The sequence below is a fragment of the Lepidochelys kempii genome, chromosome 18 (assembly GCF_965140285.1).
Source record: "Lepidochelys kempii isolate rLepKem1 chromosome 18, rLepKem1.hap1, whole genome shotgun sequence".
Taxonomy (NCBI): Eukaryota; Metazoa; Chordata; order Testudines; family Cheloniidae; genus Lepidochelys; species Lepidochelys kempii.
Window position 1 is genome coordinate 20,949,084 of NC_136397.1, and position 16,389 is coordinate 20,965,472.

The window sequence follows — 16,389 nt, forward strand, 5'->3', positions numbered from 1 at the left end:
CAGCAATTCAGTAGCAGCTCCGCCGCTTTTCCTGCCATGGCGGCTTTTGGGCATCAGCTCCACTGCTCTTGGCGCAGCGGCAATTCGGCGGCGACTGCTTGGGGCGGCAAAATTGGTAGAGCCGCCCCCGATGAGCGGATAAACTGAAACAAAGATCCTTTTTTAGTGCACGTGCAGATATTCATACCAGTAAAATCTGAAAGAAGCAAATAATCAGATACCCAGGCAGTCTGTCTGTCTGACAGCAGACAGACACAGAACTGCTCCTAAATGGTGAGCCTGGTTCTCCTCTGTCCTGTATCTTGTGTAGTTTTGTACACCTATGCAGAGTGGGTGTAAAAATCCACCTTCTTTTTACGCAGTCCTAAAGATCGCACAAGGTGCAAGGCAGTGGAGAATCAGGCCCTAAGTGTTTTTTTTTTTCCCAAAAAAAGTTTTGCACTTGTGTCAGCTGCTGCCTGGTTGAAAAGACAGTGTGAGTATCTCAGGTTGCTTTACTGCCACGTGGCAAGCAGAATAAAATCCCAAAGGAATCCGTTTGTAAGAGTTTTTAAGGGGGCTTGTTTGTTCCTGAAGTGACTGTCTCTGGTAGCAAATTGATATTACACTGGGACTTGAACAGAATTTATGCTATTTAAAAGTTTGTCCATAAGGTTGCACAATGTAGGACAACATGGAAATGGTGGGGAAATGAGGCTGGAGCCATTTCGTTTTCAAGACATCATGTTTCCAGTTTCCATAGCTGCAGTTTTCTTTTGTTTATTTTTATCCTTCTCTGGCACCCTTCAGACTTGGAGAGCGTTGGTAATCGAGCCCTCACAGGGATGTTATCTCTTCTTTGTGTGAGACTCAAGAAAATGACACATTTTTCTTTTCACTTTTTCTGCAAATGCTGCAAGAGAAACCTAATTACAATCAGCAGATTATCTCCAGGTTTTTTTGGAATCCAAGACAGAGGTTTATATACTTCAATCCAGAGTCACGATAGGTTTTTATGCCCATAATTTAGCAAGATTTGTAGAACACCAGCACTTTGGCTGACTCCAAGTGGCTGAATGGGATGTCCATTCAGCAGCTCTGATCTTTTTAAGGGCACTGGAATGGTTGGGAATCTCCTGGCCCACACGCCTCTTTTCTAGTAGGGGAAAACTGCAAAGCATTGACAGCAAGCATGAAACCTGAATTCTTGTGATTAAAAAATAGATGAATGAATGGGGATCGATGCTGGTATTTCATCGCCGTTCGAACAGTAGAAAGTGCATGCTGTACATTGACAGTGATGGATAGAAAGTCTGCTCCCAAGCTGTGAACTAAGTTTTTGTCTCTATTTAAGAGGGAGGGGGAAATGGTTTCGGGGACTGTTGAGAGAGAACTAGAAACATAATAGGCATGTTGTGGAGATGTCTGTAGCACACTCTCCTGGGGGAGGAGATGTTACAAGGAATTAATACGATTTTTATGATGATATTCGCAAAGGCTGAGTCATCTTGCCTTCTAGACAGATGACAAAGTCTCGCTAGGATTAATTATCTAGTTTTTGTAAAGCGCTTGGAAGATTAAAAAATTGAAATGGGTACATGAGAAACAATTAGATCTGGGGATTTATAAGACCTCAAATTGAGTAAAGTTCAGGTCCATGGTGTTGATTCAGGCGTATCTCAATGAGAAGTGCAATACTAATAATATTCCTACCTAGTATTGTCGATAGGCATTTGGAGGCATAAAAGGATGTACCGTGAGGGAGAATATATTTCTAACATGCATGTTACTAAGGAGGACATTACAAGAGACTCTTCAGTAGAAATGGAAGCCAAAATATTGCTCTGAGTCTGACATAGAGATGGGCACGCCCATTCATATAAAATGAGAATTGACTTTTCACTTTTCACACAACGCTTGACCCAATCCAAAATCCAAACTTAGTGAAGTTTGAAATATTTCCATCAACTTTTTCTCATTCATATTTTAACATGCTCCTACAGAGCTTGACTTTGGAGATGAGTGGCAATGGGAAAGCCAAAATACTGCAATATTTGTAGCCTGATTCCTAGACCAACATGGTCTGGATGAGCTTTTGGATAAAAGCATCCAAATTTTGGGTTGTTTATATAAAATGGACTCCTGATTGCTGTGATGCCCATCTACTACTCATCATGAACCCTCTTGAAACAAGAACCCTTATAACCAAGAGCCTTACGTTTGTCATCAGCTCCATGCCTTACATCAAAAGCTGCTCTATGCATTTTGTAGCACATGGAGCTGAATTCCATATCTCAGTTTCAGAGAGTGACAGGATAAATATCATAGAAGCCATTCCATTTCCCCTTACCTATTACCTAGACCTTTACAGTCCTTCATTCTGTGCAGATTATACAGGTCTCCAAGCAGGCTACAAATGGTCTGATTTCCTTTTAGTGCATCCCACAGATTATTTGAGCTCAGCCTATTACATTAATTCATATCTTTGGGACTCCCAATAGATTCAGCAGCTCCAGTGCATTGGATACACAGTCTAATACCTTCTCACACCGCCTTATACCTTACTAGCCTTGTCTCCAGGTAGTTCTGTTCACTCCCTGCCTTAAAAAATGTAGTTTCGCCCAACTGTCTATTCAAGCAACTCTACTTGTGTAACAAAAAGGTCCTTTACCAGGAATTTGAAAAAGCCATTTCCAGTTTCTGAAATAACCAGTGTAGCCACTGTAATAAATACAAACAACCAAGAGCGGTTGTTGGAGTGGGATGAGGACTTCCAAGGTCAGGCTTCTTGCAAAGATATTTTAGACTAAATAAAAGAGAGTAGAAATATACCAATTTGATGTTAATGTACATTTTTTTTTCTGTTTGAAATATTAACCTTTAGACTACTGGCCTTTTCTAAGCATGCCAGATTAATGGTTTGATTGAGAGCAACGTGTATATATTTTGCCAACAGCTAGAGGGCTAAATGATTATTTGTATCACATTTGATTTTAAGACCAATTAATTGCATCTCTTTTCCTTCATCTGGAGCTTCTTGGTTGTGCATAGTTTCAATTTATGTAGCCGTCTGATTAGAAAGAACTGCTGCATTGCACTCACACCAGACCTGCTTTCTCTACCTTCTGTTACATTCTAGCCATTTCCTGTGTATTTGCTTTATTATAAATTCACTAAAACATACATCAAAAAAGGTGGCAAAATGGTTATTCAAGAAGAGGGAAATAAAAAGGCCCCAGAATGTAACTAGATGGTAGGCATTTCAAAGTGTTTTCTCCCTCCAGCCTCTTTCCTGAAGCAATGAAGACTTTTAGGTCAGGCCAGCTGGTAGGAATAAAAAGATCCAGTGTACAAAGTGCAGCAGACAATGGTGATTGATAACCAGAAGTTCCAGACACTTATGTGAAAAAATCATAGGCATAACAACATCGAGGTCAGGATGTACTTTTTCTCAAGCAGCTCATTATGACAATCTGTGGGCAGCAATAGGTCTTACAATATTTGGGATAATCAGCAGCTCATTGAAATCCTTGTAGGCTTTATTATCATTATTATCATCAATTTTAACATTTACATGGGGGAAATACCAGTAAGAGTGTCCATGCTGGATTAATATTATTACTTTCCCCCCTTCCCGTTCTCCACACCATCTTAAAAACAAAATGCAAACACAATTTTCTTTTCTTGGAAAAATTCTAACTATTGCCATTATCTAAGTGTGACTCTGTTTTGCATAATCGCTAGTGGATAGTCTGGCCTGAAGAGTTTCAGTACATACAGATAGGTCTAGGATTTGCACCTGAAGTTGCTTTAATGTTAGGGGGGGAAAAACAGGAATATGAAATGAAGAAGTAACAGAAAAGAAAAAAATAACAAACCTACCTCTCAGGGCTGAAGTATCAATCTCAGTTAATGTGAAAATATCTATAAGCCAATTCCTGCTCCCACTGAATTGAACGGGAATAGGGTCAAATCATTGCAACTAGCCAAAGTTGTCTTTTGGATGAGAAGAAAATGTTATATTTTGAATTTTAGCCAATTTAAGGTTCCTAGTCACTGTACACTCACTAGACACCAAAATGCAGGTTTAGGAATTTCTAATCCTACCCATCAGAACCATTAGGGTACTGAGCAAAATAATGAAGACACACTCTAGACTTCCAAGTGCATTTTAAATTACATTGTGGCTAGTTAAAGCCTCTATAGTTAGACTCTCATTTACACTGATGTGGAAAATCATATTTCGCTCTTCACTCTGCCTGGCACTTATTAGAATTCAGTGTAAATAAAATAATAATTAACATTCAGATAAGGTTTGATCTTGCAATACTTATGCCCATGGGTAATTAATGCTGCTCACATGCATGGACTCATATGCATATATGTTTGTAGAGTTGGGGCCATAGTGGTTTACTGGCATTAATCCTCCCAGTTATCAGGTGTTATACATTTATCATATCAGATTATCAGTGCTGTGGTCACACTTCTTCCTTATGCACTATAAACTGTGAATAATTCTCTGGGGTGGGATTCTGCAAGGTCCTGAGCACCATCAGTATCCATCTCATAAGAATTTAGGCGGCTCAGAACTTAATAGGCTCAAGCCCTAAAACATCAAGTAGCTCACGAAAGCTCATGCTCAAATAAATTGGTTAGTCTCGAAGGTGCCACAAGTACTCCTTTTCTTTTTGCGAATACAGACTAACACGGCTGTTACTCTGAAACCTATCAAGCAGAATGTGACTTTTCAAAGTGAATGAACATTTTCAATTTCTGCCTAACAAACAAGTGAATGTTAATTTCTTGGGTACAGCCTGGTGCACATTCTATCTACAAATGGGGACTCAGGCTAGATGGAGAAAGGTTCAACCACACCCATTCAGTAGGCATGCAAAGATTAATCTTTTTTATTTAAACATATAAAGAAAACAAAAGCTCTGTAATAAAAGATTACCCACAAAATAACTAAACATCATGGTGCTGATGAAAGCCAGGGCAAGCTTTTAATCAAAACCATTTGCTGTCCAGACAAAAATAAGACATGTTTTCATTGGGACGTGGTCCTTTTCACTCTTATTTGTGCATACATTGGACTGAGCTCTGATCTCATCGACACCCATGTGAAGCAGGAACAGCTTCAATAATGCCAAGAGAATTATTCTGGGTTTACAGACGCGTGACTAAGAGCAGCATGTGAATTGCTGAACATTTTCTTAACTTCTTCTAAAGGAAATTGTTGCTCTTCTTCAGAGACACTAGTTGTAACATTTTATCCTCCAGTCCCATTTTAAAACCAATTCTCCAAATATAAATTGTAGCATGATGGTTTTGAAGCTAATTCTTACTGGGCCAATATACGTCCAAGCAAAAGCAAAATACACCATCCCAGTCCTGAAGTACTTACCCAATACTGACTCAGGCAAAACCACACTGGAGTGGTGTAATTTACATACATCTGACTGCATCTTTAGGTCAACAGCACTTAGAAATACTTTTAGTGTTGGTCACATAATTTCTAATATAACTAACTACATGAAAGAGAGAATAAAACTACAGAAGTAATTCTCCGTTTAAATTGTCTCAAACTGTGTACATCGCTTCTGTATCACGTTGATGCAATTAGTGGGTGTGCTTTTTGATCTTGGGCTGAACACTGCAGCTGTTTTCTCGGTTCTGTGATGTATGCCTTTCTTAAAAGTAGAAAAATGCCACCACGCTGAAGCTTAAGTAAATAGCAGCCATCACTCATGCAACAGGTAAACAATGCTGTTTCTAATGAAAGATACTTGAATAACGAGGTAGTACTCAGACGTATGTTGTTCACTCCACGTTTCATCTTTGTCTATTGCATGGATATTGAAAACAGTTAGACAATTACCACATTGTTTTTAAATGTCTGTCTGTTTCACGAATACTCTTTTCATAGAAAATATGTACAGCCTTTGACTACACTGTGATGTAGTGTTAATGAGATGGGACTTAGAATTCTGCATAATCAGTGATTGTACTAAATGATTTTTAATATGCTGCAAAATGTTGTATGCTACTCAGAGTGAGGTTCCCCCTAGATATCCCCAACACCAGGCTATCATCCTTAGAAACAGCTTGAGAAACACAGTTTTTAAGAGGAAAAAATAAAAGGACCTCATAAAAGTGCCTGGTCCAAAAGCCCATTGAAGTCACTGGGAGTCTTTCCTTTGTGCTGTGGTTCGGGCCCCAAAAAACCATAAATTTGTCTCTTTTTATTAATAAGCCATATCTAGCCAGAAATCCTTAGGAAAATCAAGAAGTGCAAACAGGAGTGTAACATTTTCAAGTCTCTGGGAAAGCATTGCTCTAAAACTATATTTTTGTACTTTCTTCTCATGCTAAATATCATTAGCTGGCCATTAATATCTGTTTGGTGCTTAAAATGTTAATGGTGACGTCTTCTGATGTAAGAAAAATGAAAAAGAAAATTAATAGGACTTTGGTGAAAGTGCAGAATATCAATTATTTCAAAAATATGATCTTTTATGTACTATTTAATCGGATATGTTTCAGTTCATAGCAAACAAAAGGGAAAGAGTTTTAAACACAGCAGTAGTTTTAATTAATTCAGAATTTCAGTAGCACAATTGCAAGATGAAATATAAGGAAGAATATGATAAAATGAATGTGACTCCTGCAGATTCTAGCTCTTTTCAGAGTAATTAATCGATCTTGTATTTTTACATTTCTTGATTGTTACTGTTTACGTCAGCTGTTTTTTGTTTTTGAAAACATATGGAAGGGAGCAAACATGATGATGATGATATATTGAATTAGATTTAATGTGATTATTACATTGATTATTACAGTTTTGAAGATATGGGGTGAAATCCTGGCCCCAATGAAAGAAATGAGAGTGTAAGTATTGACTTCACTGTGGCCCGGATTTCACTCATGATCTTAGACCATCTGCTGTTTATATCTATGTACAAAACAGAGTGTCTGTGGACTAGATATTCCTGAAGATTTTGCTCTATTTGTCAGCACTGGGTTGGTTTTGGATTATTGGCTCAGAGAGGTATACTCATTAGTAGGTATATTGGATTTCAGAATTTTTCTTGGTTCACTGACATAGATGTGAGTAAGTGGCACTAAATTATCAATTTTGTACCTACTGGGACTAACCCTAAGGTCTTTCCTCTGATAATTCTTACTCTGGCAAAACTTCCATTGAGCTCACTAGGAGTCTTGACTGTATAGTGACTGATCTGAAAACTGAGCAAGATGTTCAGTATGTGGCTCATCGTGTCTGTTGCATGAGACAGGAAAGAAATAAGCATTATGTGAAAATGAAGAAGAGTCTTTTCTGAAAAAAGTAACACTCCGTATCAACTGTAGTTTTTCTTTGGAGTCTATCCAGAATGCAAATAATTGTGGTTTGTGTATAATGATTAAGCATATTCTCCCAGGGGTATGTTCGCCTCTCAACATTATATATTTTTTAAAAATAAGGATGTGTGGCCTGGCTATAGAGCCTTTAGTTCGAGGATCTCAGAGCACTTTACAGCGAAAGGCCCTGATCCTGCAAGTAGCTCTGCATAGGCTGACCCCCTGAGCCCGCACACCGTCCCATTGACTTGGAGGATCAGAGCTATTGTAGATCTGGGAAGCAGTTAGTCGCAATCCAAGCAGTGAAATTTTGTTGAGAAGTTTGCAATGATTCAAAACAAGCTAAATCTAGAAAATGTAAGAATAGGATACTAGTCAATTTCAGATGGATTTTATTTTTCCCCTTTGCTATTTGATATCATGTCCATGTTACTGATAAAAATTCCAAGTTAAAGAACAGAACTTAAAACAGCTTTTGTGTTAGGACTCATTGGTCTGCTGGGACTGTAATATTAATTCTTGAATTAATCTCTGGCTGAAGTTATAGGACTTTTAAAATAAAGGAGCACAAATAGAGACAATTGGGGAAATCAAATAAATTGTCTTAAATGTATTTAGCAATAATGGAAATTGTTTTTTATTTTTGCCTGCCATGATTTATTCTGTATTAGTTGATCTTCATAATTGGGATTTTTCTTGCAGTTCAAATAACAATTTTTTGAATCTCAGGCCTTTTAATGAAGAAAGAGCTGTGAAAATAAAACCCTCCGCCTGTTTGAAACTTAGACTGCTGGCTGTATAACCCAAACTTCCTTTTCCTTTGATTTGCAGCAATGTTGTAGTCTCTATTACATGCATAATGTAGGGAGGGTCTCCAGAGAGAACAGTCCTCACTGATAAGATTAGGGGGAGTGTCTCAAACTTGAGTTTAGATAATCGAGAAAGGATCACTAAAGAAATCCCTCTGTACGAGAGATGCACAGAATGATGATGCAGTAGTCAGGATGGTCCTTCAGTGCATGAGCTATCACAAGGCCTGAAATACCAGCTGCCTCTCTTTATGTATAGAGGATGGCTTTTGTCACCAGCTCCTCTGATACTGGGGTACCTTATTGGAAAGCTTTAAACTTAACTCAAGTCACTGAATTGATGCACATTACCCAGAGAAAACAGGTTAGACAATTAATTTCTTATTTCTTTTTTAACTTCTTGCCTATACTGGACTGTTTTTCTTTTCATGTTATTGTTGGCACTTTTGTTTTCATTCAGTTCCTTGTTTTGATATGCATAGTGTCTTGAAACTGATCATAATGTTTAAGGAAAAGGAGTACTTGTGGCACCTTAGAGAGGAACAAATTTATTTGAGCATAAGCTTTCATGAGCTGCAGCATTCGATGAAGTGAGCTGTAGCTCACAAAAGCTGATGCTCAAATAAATTTGTTCGTCTCTAAGGTGCCACAAGTCCTCCTTTCCTTTTTGCGAATACAGACTAACACGGCTGTTACTCTGAAACCCATAATGTTTAAGGTAATCATGTTAAGCAGTATTTAGGTCTTTTATTTCCAAGTTCGGTTGATGGTAGATTTAGGAATATGCATGCAAAATTGGTAGAAGGAGGTTGGGATGCGATGGCCTTAAAACAACTGTTAAATGAAAAGCAGCGAGAGTTGCTATGCAAGGCAGGGGTGAAGAGAGAGTGTCTGTAGCTTTTGGTATTTATTTACAAGCTTTTATTTTAGTTGGTAAAGGCTGCCCCCTAATGGGACAACTCAGAAGGCATAATAATGCCCCCCCACAACTAAACTACGAGGTGTGCTGTTGAAAGAACATCAGTGCTGTTAAAGTCACTAAAAATAAGAAAAGTAATGGCCTGCTCTTTCTCCCTTATGTTTAGGCCAGCCAAATATATTTTTCAACAAAAACATATATAAAGTTAATTGAATAATCAAAATGTATTGAATCGAAGCTATATCCCTGAATGCTATTTATTACTGCAGATAATGTGTGAGGATATCTTACTGAATAGTAAGGGCTGACAAGTGATTAAAAAAATGAATTGTGCTGTTAAAACAATGATAGAATACCATTTATTTAAATATTTTGGATGTTTTTCTACATTTTCGAATATATTGATTTCCATTACAACACGGACTACAAAGTGTACAGTGCTCACTGTGTATTATTGTTTTTATTTCAAATATTTGCACTGTAAAAAACAAAAGAAATAGTATTTTTCAGTTCACCTAATACAAATACTGTAGTGCAGTCTCTTTATCATGAAAGTTGAACTTACACATGTAGAATTATGTGCAAAAAATAACTGCATTCAAAAATAAAACAATGTAACACTTTAGAGTCTACAAATCCACTCAGTCCTACTTCAGCCAATCCCTCAGCAAAACATTGTTTTGTTTCTGAGTGCAGTTATGTAACAAAAAATCCCTACATTTGTAAGTTAGACTTTCACAATAAAGAGATTGTACTACAGTACTTGTATAAGGTGAATTGAAAAATACTATTTCTTTTGTTTATCATTTTTACAGTGTAAATATTTGTAATAAAAAATAATATAAAGTGAGCACTGTACACTTTGTATTCTGTGTTGTATTAGAAATCAATGTATTTGAAAATGTAGAAAAACACCTGAAAATATTTAATAATTTTCAATTGGTATTCTATTGATTAACAGTATGATTAATCGCGATTAATTTGTTTTAATTGCAATTAATTTTTTGAGTTAATCATGTGAATTAACTGCGATTAATCGACAGCCCTAGTCATGATAAACTAAAAGTTATGTACTTAGTAAATACATTTTTCCAGTTTATTCTCTTTCTTTAACAGGATAAAAAATATGAATCATAGTGTAAGGTGATATCTGATGCTGACATATTGGGCCAATTCTTTCCTCAGACAAAACTTTCTCTTTGCTTCAGGAGAACCAGGTCCTGAATGTGTAATGTAATATGGTTATATTTCAATGCAGTTCTTAGATTGTATCAAGTTAAACTGACAAGCAAACAGAAAAGAGGAACAACAGACAAGAGATAAGCAAGATATTATTTCCCCCTAAATGTAATTACTCCCAGGATAACACCCCTGCATAAACTCCTCCACCATATACGTTATTAATAAATAATCTCGTACTTGAGAGAGTTAAGTGGCATATGGTAAACTACCATGTCTGTTTCAGAGGGGTAGCCATGTTAGTCTGTACCAGTAAAACCAATGAGGAGTCCTTGTGGCACCTTAGAGACTAACACATTTATTTGGGCATAAATTTTCGTGGGCTAGAACTCACTTCATCAGATGTATGGGAATGGGCCATATCCACCCTAATTGAATTGGCCTTGTTAGCACTGACCCTCCCCCCACTTGGTAAGGCAACTTCTATCTTTTCATGTGCTGTATATTTATACCTGCTTACTGTATTTTCCACTCCATGCATCTGATGAAGTGGGTTATATCCCACAAAAGCTTATGCCCAAATAAATTTGTTGGTCTCTAAGGTACCACAAGGACTCCTCGTTGTTTTTACCATGTCTGTGTTCATCTGTAATGTGGAATATTAATTAATTTATGTACCTGAGATTTTTTGATCTCACTAAGGATTCATTCTGGAAAAAAACCTTAGATGAGTAACGGTATTCAACTTTACCCCACTGAACTCAATGAGAGTCCTTATGGGAGTAAAAATAGTAATTTATGTAAGTTTTGGCATGATCAGATCCTGAAACAATGAAGGCCCAACTCATTTGAGGTACTGAGCTCCCATTGACTTCAGCTGGGGTTGCAGATGCTCAGAACTCCTGGGAATTTGGCCATTCTTGTGTATTGTAGTGTCTGTACGGAGAAATGAAAGAGACTTTGTGAATAAATATTCATCCTAGGGATATTGATCAGTACACGCCATTAGACTTATAGGAATTCTGTATGTTCGTTTCCTACTGAAACAGTGGATTAGCAAAGATTGAGTTATTATTGTTACTAAATCAGTGAACTATGAAAATGCTGAATAAAATCTAGCTTATACTCAGAAAAGGAAATTGTATGGGAAGTGGGGGAGGGAGACTTATCATTGATTAACTTGAAAAAAGAAAATTCTTATGAGCCTGTTATGTAAAACATCATGGTATTTATTCACCCTTACTAAAAGGATTGCCAGTGCTAACAAAACCTTGCAATTGACTTTTAAGGTTAATAGCTAATAGCCATTGAATTCTCAGGTATTGCTATTAGAACACAGCAATGTCCAGCAAACTCTTTGGAAAATTGGAAACCTTCTTGACCACACATCCAAGGTTCAGAACTTCTTGAACCTTTTCTCCTGGCATATTCCCTTTCTCCTTTGCCAAGGACTCCAGCTCAACCCCCACTATTAGCTTCCTTCTAACACTCCCCTTTCTGTGCTTTATTCTTCGCTGCTTCTTTCGTTAGGTGACCCCCCAAACTTTGATTATTGGGGGTCCACCCTCCCTCCGTCAACTCGCTCCTAAAAACTTTTTCCTGTGTTGCCCACAAGAAGTAAGTGTGTGTGTGTGTGTGTGTGTGTGTGTAAAATACAATTAATTAATTAAAATAAATAAATGCAATGGAACCTCAGGCACACATACCAAAAGTAACAATGTGATCTTTTTACTGTAACCTTCACCCTTCCTCACCTCCTTGTTTGTTACTCTCAGTTATTGCGTCACATCGAATGAAACTGACGGGAATCTGCATGGGTGCAGATGTCTGCCCAGATGTAATAATCTGCAGAAGGTGGGCCATAGACTGTCAGCTTATAAATTCATGCTTTTCTTACTCGTCCTGTAAAGACTCTAACAGACTTTTGGATACTGCATAATAAATAATAGTGCACACAACATAGTGTACTTAATAAACAATACCTGCCATGTGTTGACGCACACGTATTGCTTACATCATTATAGTCTTTTGTCTCTTGGATTCAATGAATGTTCATCTTGTATAAATAAAACAAGTGCTATTCCCCTCTAATAAATGTATCCCTAGGTTTCTGTTCAGGTTTATGCCTAATCCAGAAGTGGTCAAAGCTCACATGAGTGCAGGAGATCTCTGTAAGTTCTTTCAGACCATTTGAGCCCTGTGTTATGCAGTTTAAGTGGAGGCTTAAGTAGTGTACAGGACTGTTTGTGGGCTCTGCCCTTGAATGAATGCCTTCTATGTTCCCCTGATGATGCTTCAGTTCAGCAAGACCGATACCTAAGAGGTGCAGTATTGTACTCGCCAAATTCCAAAATGTTTGGCCTATAAAGTACCAAGTTTGGCTGACAATATTTTGAATAGGGACAGAATGGCATAAGGGATTTGTGAAGAGATACTGCATCTTTAAGGGCCACATACTCAGATAGTGTACATTGGTGTAGCTCCATTGACTTCTGGGGAGCTACGCTAATTTAGATCAGCTGAAGAACTGGACCTCTGAGCACCAGCCTGACTCTGGCCTTGGCAGGCAGGGACCAAAACTAGTTCTCTGTCAATGTTGTTTTCCATTTACATTAACAAATATCAGTTCAGTAACCTTATGGGGGTGGGGGGAGGAAGTTTTTTGTGTAATCTGGATAAGAGAGGCTCTTACTGTAAATACTACTTTATCATTCAAACCGCATGAAACTCTGACACACGTAGAGGATAAATAAAGGCAGAGAAACAGCTCTCGGTAGCAATTATCAAACAAATCGAGTGACAGCCCCCCCTCTTAGCCAGAATCATTTGAGTTATTGCATAAAATTATAAAATGTTGCTTTGCACATTTAACGTGTCTGTCTCCTTTTTGTTTTCCTATCCCCAGATCTATTATAAAGTTATTAAAGAAATTGAGCCAGGAGAAGAACTGCTGGTGTATATGAAGGAAGGTGCCTATTCTCTTGGGAACATGCCACCTAGTCTGGAAGGTGAGGCTCTTATTGTTCGATACCCCCAGTTGGGAGGTGCAGAGAGGTGCTAACAAAAGCACATCTTGTAAGAAGTTAAGCCTGTTGCCTGTTCTCTTATGTAACTGCAGCCTGTTCGGACGTTTTACAGTGAGACCTTTTCTCACTGGTTAGCTTGGTTGTCTTAGTCAGTGAAGTCTGAGCAAAACCCTTTTTTAACTGAAACCCAGGCCCAGCTACACGAATATATAATGTTAAGGAATGTTGTGGTTTTGAATACTATAGGTGGGTACAGGTGATCATGGTGGTTTGTTCGCAGTAAATCTGAGCCAAACCATTATGAGACTTGCAAACCAGGCTGTGTCTTTGGATCACATGGCAAATGTGACCAGAGCAAAGTTGGAACAGCCATTGTGCTGTTATAATATGGATGGCTCCACAACATCACCTGACATTCAGCTGAACAGTTAGAGCAGGGATGTGCAAACTTTTTGGCCTGAGGGCCACATCGGGGTGCGAAACTGTATGGAGGGCCGGGTTTGGCCAGGCTGTGCATCCCCAAACAGTCTGGCCCCCACCCCCTATTCGCCCCCTCCCACTTCCCACCCCCTGACTGTCCCCCCTCAGAACCCCCCCTGCTCCTTGTCCCCTGACTGCACCCTCCTGGGACCTCTGCCCCAAGCTGCCCCCACCCCCGGATTCCACCCCCTATCCAACTCCCCATCCACCCCGACCCCTATCCACACCCCTGCCCCCGAGAGGCTCCCTGTGACTCCCACGCCCTATCCGACCCCTCCCCTACCCGTTCCCTGACACCTGACAGCCCCAGAACCTCCACCCCAACCAACTGCCCCCTGCTCCCTGACCCTCCCCCCCCGGGACCCCCTGCCCCTAACCACTCCTGTTCCCTGACTGCCCCCCTGGGACTCCCTACCCAGCCCCCCCCTGCCGCGCGCGCCGCCCCCGCCCCCTTACCATGCTGCTCAGAGCAGAAGGAGTTCACAGCCCTGCTGTCCACATGGAGGTGGAGCTGCAGGGCACGGGGAACAGCGGGGGAAGGGCCGGGGGTGAGCCTCCTGGGCCAGGAGCTCAGGGGCCGGGCAGGACAGGCCCGCGGGCCGGATGTGACCCATGGGCTGTAGTTTGCCCACCTCTGAGTTAGAGTGACAAGCTGCATGAATTGATCACAAATAAAGTTAATATCTTTATTGCTATGTTGCCCGGCAATGTGTGTCCTTCTTGGCAGCATATTGGAATGGCAGGTCAAGGTGCCTGGCACAAATGAGTGAGCAAATTGCTTAGGGGTATCTTGCACTGTGCATTGAGCAGAGCTAGGGGCTAAGCATTTTTATCTCACTCTTACATTAGCATAATCATTTCCCCCTAAATACATTAATACTAATTATTAAAGTTCAGTAACCACATAGGACATCTAAAGAACCATTACTCTTTTGCGGACGAGTGAGTGTTTCATAATAGATACAGCAAGGAACAGTGAGTGAGGACTCCTGGGTTCTGTTTCTGACTATGCCATGCACTCACTATGTGAAATTAAAGGTAACTTGCAAAGGGAAAAAACTGAGCTTATGTCCTTCCCCCTCCCCAGCTTCCCCTTTTTATGATGATTAAAGATGGACTGAAATGATTTTTCCAAATCAAAGGGAGAGTGAAGAGGGGTTTCTGCTTGTATTTCATTAGAAATAGAGGTCTTATCTCCAGGGGAACACTCTGTGACTATTGGAGAACTGGTGATATGATGATATCATGAAAACAAAGAGTGAAAATGGAGCAGCTTTTGAAAGGGGAAGGGAAATAGACTATTTACAACTTGGGCTTTGGTTTTAGAAGAATTTTTTAAAACTGGCTATTTATATAGGTGGCAAGAATATCAGCGTTCTTTTTCTGAAGTCACTGGTGCTAGACCATGGTCAGAGACAGGATATACCTGGCCAGCTGGGCCTTTGGTCTGACCCAGTCTGACAGTTCCAAAGCTCCTATGTTTTGTTTTGTTTTGTTTCATTAATACTTAAACACAGTAATCAACATTTTGGTAAGAGGATGTGTTCATTAAAGATTCAATATCCCCCCTCCTTTCACCTAAAGTGACAGAGCTCACAATACAAGGGCTCTGAGGCATGGAAGTGGTCTCTCCACAAAAACAGGGAAGACCAGACATGCTATTTCTGGTATTGCTAAAGTAAAAACCTAAACCACCAAAAAGTAATTTGAAAATATAATCTTGTAAGCCTCCTTTAAAGAATGAAAAAAGAGCACAACCCACCTCTTTAAAAAATCCTTTGTAAGTCACATGTGTAACACTGAAACTAAAGCTACTGTAGGTGTGCTAAGAACTAATATATTTTAATGTGCTCTTTGTTTGGCTCTAATTTGGTGACTATGAAAGTTAAAGACTAATATAAGAGGGGGGTTGAATGATCTCCAGTGAACAATTAGCTGAATTTAGTCCATCCTTTCTGTTTACACATTGACTGTGGGAATGGTTCATGATAGGTGCAAACTTGGTCATTATTATTTGATGACTGATTTATACAAATCTATCCCATCCTATGGGTTGCTCATGAGCTATTTGCCTATTCCTTTATCTAATCAATATTTGAAAACTAAGGTATTTTGGTTGGACATTCTGGTCACATGCTGGGTTTTGTTCCCTAACTGGTAGATTAATTTAACTCCTCGTTTCAGAATTCTAATGAAAATATTTAGGATTATAAATGTTAACTCCACTTTCTGTGAATATTCTGCAATATTTGTTTGATATTTGCTGTTTCATTGAGTGGTCCTACCAAAAACCTCTTTTGCTAAGGGTATTCTGAAAAAATGAATGAAAAAAGATGATACAAATGATACAAATTAACTGAAGCATTCAGGTTCATGTTTCTGAATAATTTTTTTCAGTATTCTCTCAGAAATACTAATGCTGTTTTTGAGAGCAAGACAAAGATATGAGTAGTTTCTTCCTCAAAATAATTGCATAAAAACTACATGTAGCCTTGACCATTTGTGTAAAAAAAAAAGTGTGGGGGGGGGGCACAAAATCAGGAAGAAAACTCAAGCTGTTTTGTTTAATGTAGGATTATCTGTTTTGCTTCAGAGATATCATTTTTGTTTGTAATTGACATTTATTTGAACAAGCAAA

At 39.0% G+C, this 16,389-nt stretch overlaps 1 protein-coding gene across 3 annotated transcripts in view; it reads left to right on the forward strand.

Moving 5' to 3' along the window:
* Nucleotides 1–16,389, forward strand: part of PRDM16 (PR/SET domain 16) — a 434,588-nt gene that overhangs the window by 368,598 nt on the left and 49,601 nt on the right. For all 3 annotated transcript variants that reach the window (XM_073316649.2, XM_073316650.2, XM_073316651.1), the window contains exon 5: nucleotides 13,151–13,253. In XM_073316649.2, the coding sequence (XP_073172750.1) occupies nucleotides 13,151–13,253 (103 nt within the window). The remainder of the gene's footprint in view (nucleotides 1–13,150; nucleotides 13,254–16,389) is intronic.